This window comes from Empidonax traillii, unplaced genomic scaffold (assembly GCF_003031625.1).
Source record: "Empidonax traillii isolate 1590-97213 ecotype Southwest subspecies unplaced genomic scaffold, ASM303162v1 scaffold553:size485074, whole genome shotgun sequence".
NCBI classification, from domain to species: domain Eukaryota; kingdom Metazoa; phylum Chordata; class Aves; order Passeriformes; family Tyrannidae; genus Empidonax; species Empidonax traillii.
The window spans coordinates 305,837-307,100 of record NW_020955746.1 but is presented as its reverse complement, the minus strand read 5'-3'; the positions used below and the strand labels follow the sequence as shown (position 1 = coordinate 307,100).

The window sequence follows — 1,264 nt, the reverse complement described above, 5'->3', positions numbered from 1 at the left end:
ACATCATCACGGATAACTTTAAAATAAATATGCGTTTTTCACTTGTAGGAAGCTCTCTTTGAGCCAAACACATCTGCACAGTAAAATACTCTTAAAAAAGAAAAAAAAAAAAAAAAGGGTTGACCGTTAAAAAGAAGAGAGAAACAGCAAAAATATAAAACCTTTCCCTAAAAAAAAAACCAGCACTTGTCCATCCACAGGTGAGGACATTGTGATCTGGGATTGAAGATGAGGAACCCAAAAGGCTGGAGATGAGCACTCAGGGCCTCCCCTGCCCATCTCTCCCCCTCTCCCACCCTACTACTTGCACGACTCCTCCTCTCCTGCAGACTCAACTCCCGGCCCCTCTTCGCTCCAAAGTCCAGGTGGAGGCAAGGAACAAAGATTAGTTGATCATTTTCTTCCCCCTGCAACTTTCACAGCATTTCTGCTGCTCACACGCTGATTCCTTCCAACTGTCTCATCCCAACAACCCTCCTCACTTGGGAACTCATCAAATTCCAACCCAGCTCTCTCCTGCACTACTTGACTTTGGCCTTTCCTTCTCCTCTCCAAGGGGGGGTTCTAGCACCGTGCTCACAGCCTAGGTGGGGAATTATTTTATAGACCCTTTTCCCTGGGGAATGTTGATTTAGTCCATTGGGACCCACTTTGTGCCTCGGCTCTTGGTAAGGGAGATGTAACAGCGCTGGAAAAGATGGGGGAAAACACGAAGAAGGAATTGAAAATTCTATTTGTCCTGTCTACTGAGACAGGAATAACTCATTGCTCTGTTTTTCTCTGCCTCTCCCAGCTCCTTCCAGGCTCCATATCCCTCCTCTAATTACCCTGGAGAGCATCTTCAAATTCCCACAGAGCTTCAAGGTCATTTCCCCCGTTTGCTGTCGAAGTAAAAAAGTCCCAATCTCAGATGCAATGTCCTTACACAGTATCCAGATGCCACATCCCTGACAAGCATCACCTCTCTCCCCTCATCCCTCCTTGCCCCAGACCATCCCCCCACCCCTTCATGGAAAAATGCCCAGTTTTTCACATCTTTGTGAGACGCAGAACGTTGAGGCGCACAGGGAGGAAAGTGGCACCGGAGGCGTACTGGATCTCCCGGAGAACCCCTTCCCACTTCTTCTGCTCCTCATCATACCTGGGGAGAGCCAGACAGACAGACAAAGAGAGTTACAGCGAGGAAAGTGTCCCCTCTCCCCGCTTCCAGCCACTCTCTGCAGCAGTGGGAGCCCCTGTGCAGGGTGGGACATCCCACGGGCAT

At 49.2% G+C, this 1,264-nt stretch overlaps 1 protein-coding gene across 1 annotated transcript in view; it reads right to left on the bottom strand.

Annotated features, from left to right (window-relative positions):
• Nucleotides 1–778: 778 nt before the first annotated feature.
• KLHL40 (kelch like family member 40) overlaps nucleotides 779–1,264 on the bottom strand; it is a 9,794-nt gene continuing 9,308 nt past the window's right edge. The window contains exon 6 of the mRNA XM_027897630.1: nucleotides 779–1,141. Coding sequence (XP_027753431.1) covers nucleotides 1,030–1,141 — 112 coding nt within the window. The 3' untranslated portion in view covers nucleotides 779–1,029. The remainder of the gene's footprint in view (nucleotides 1,142–1,264) is intronic.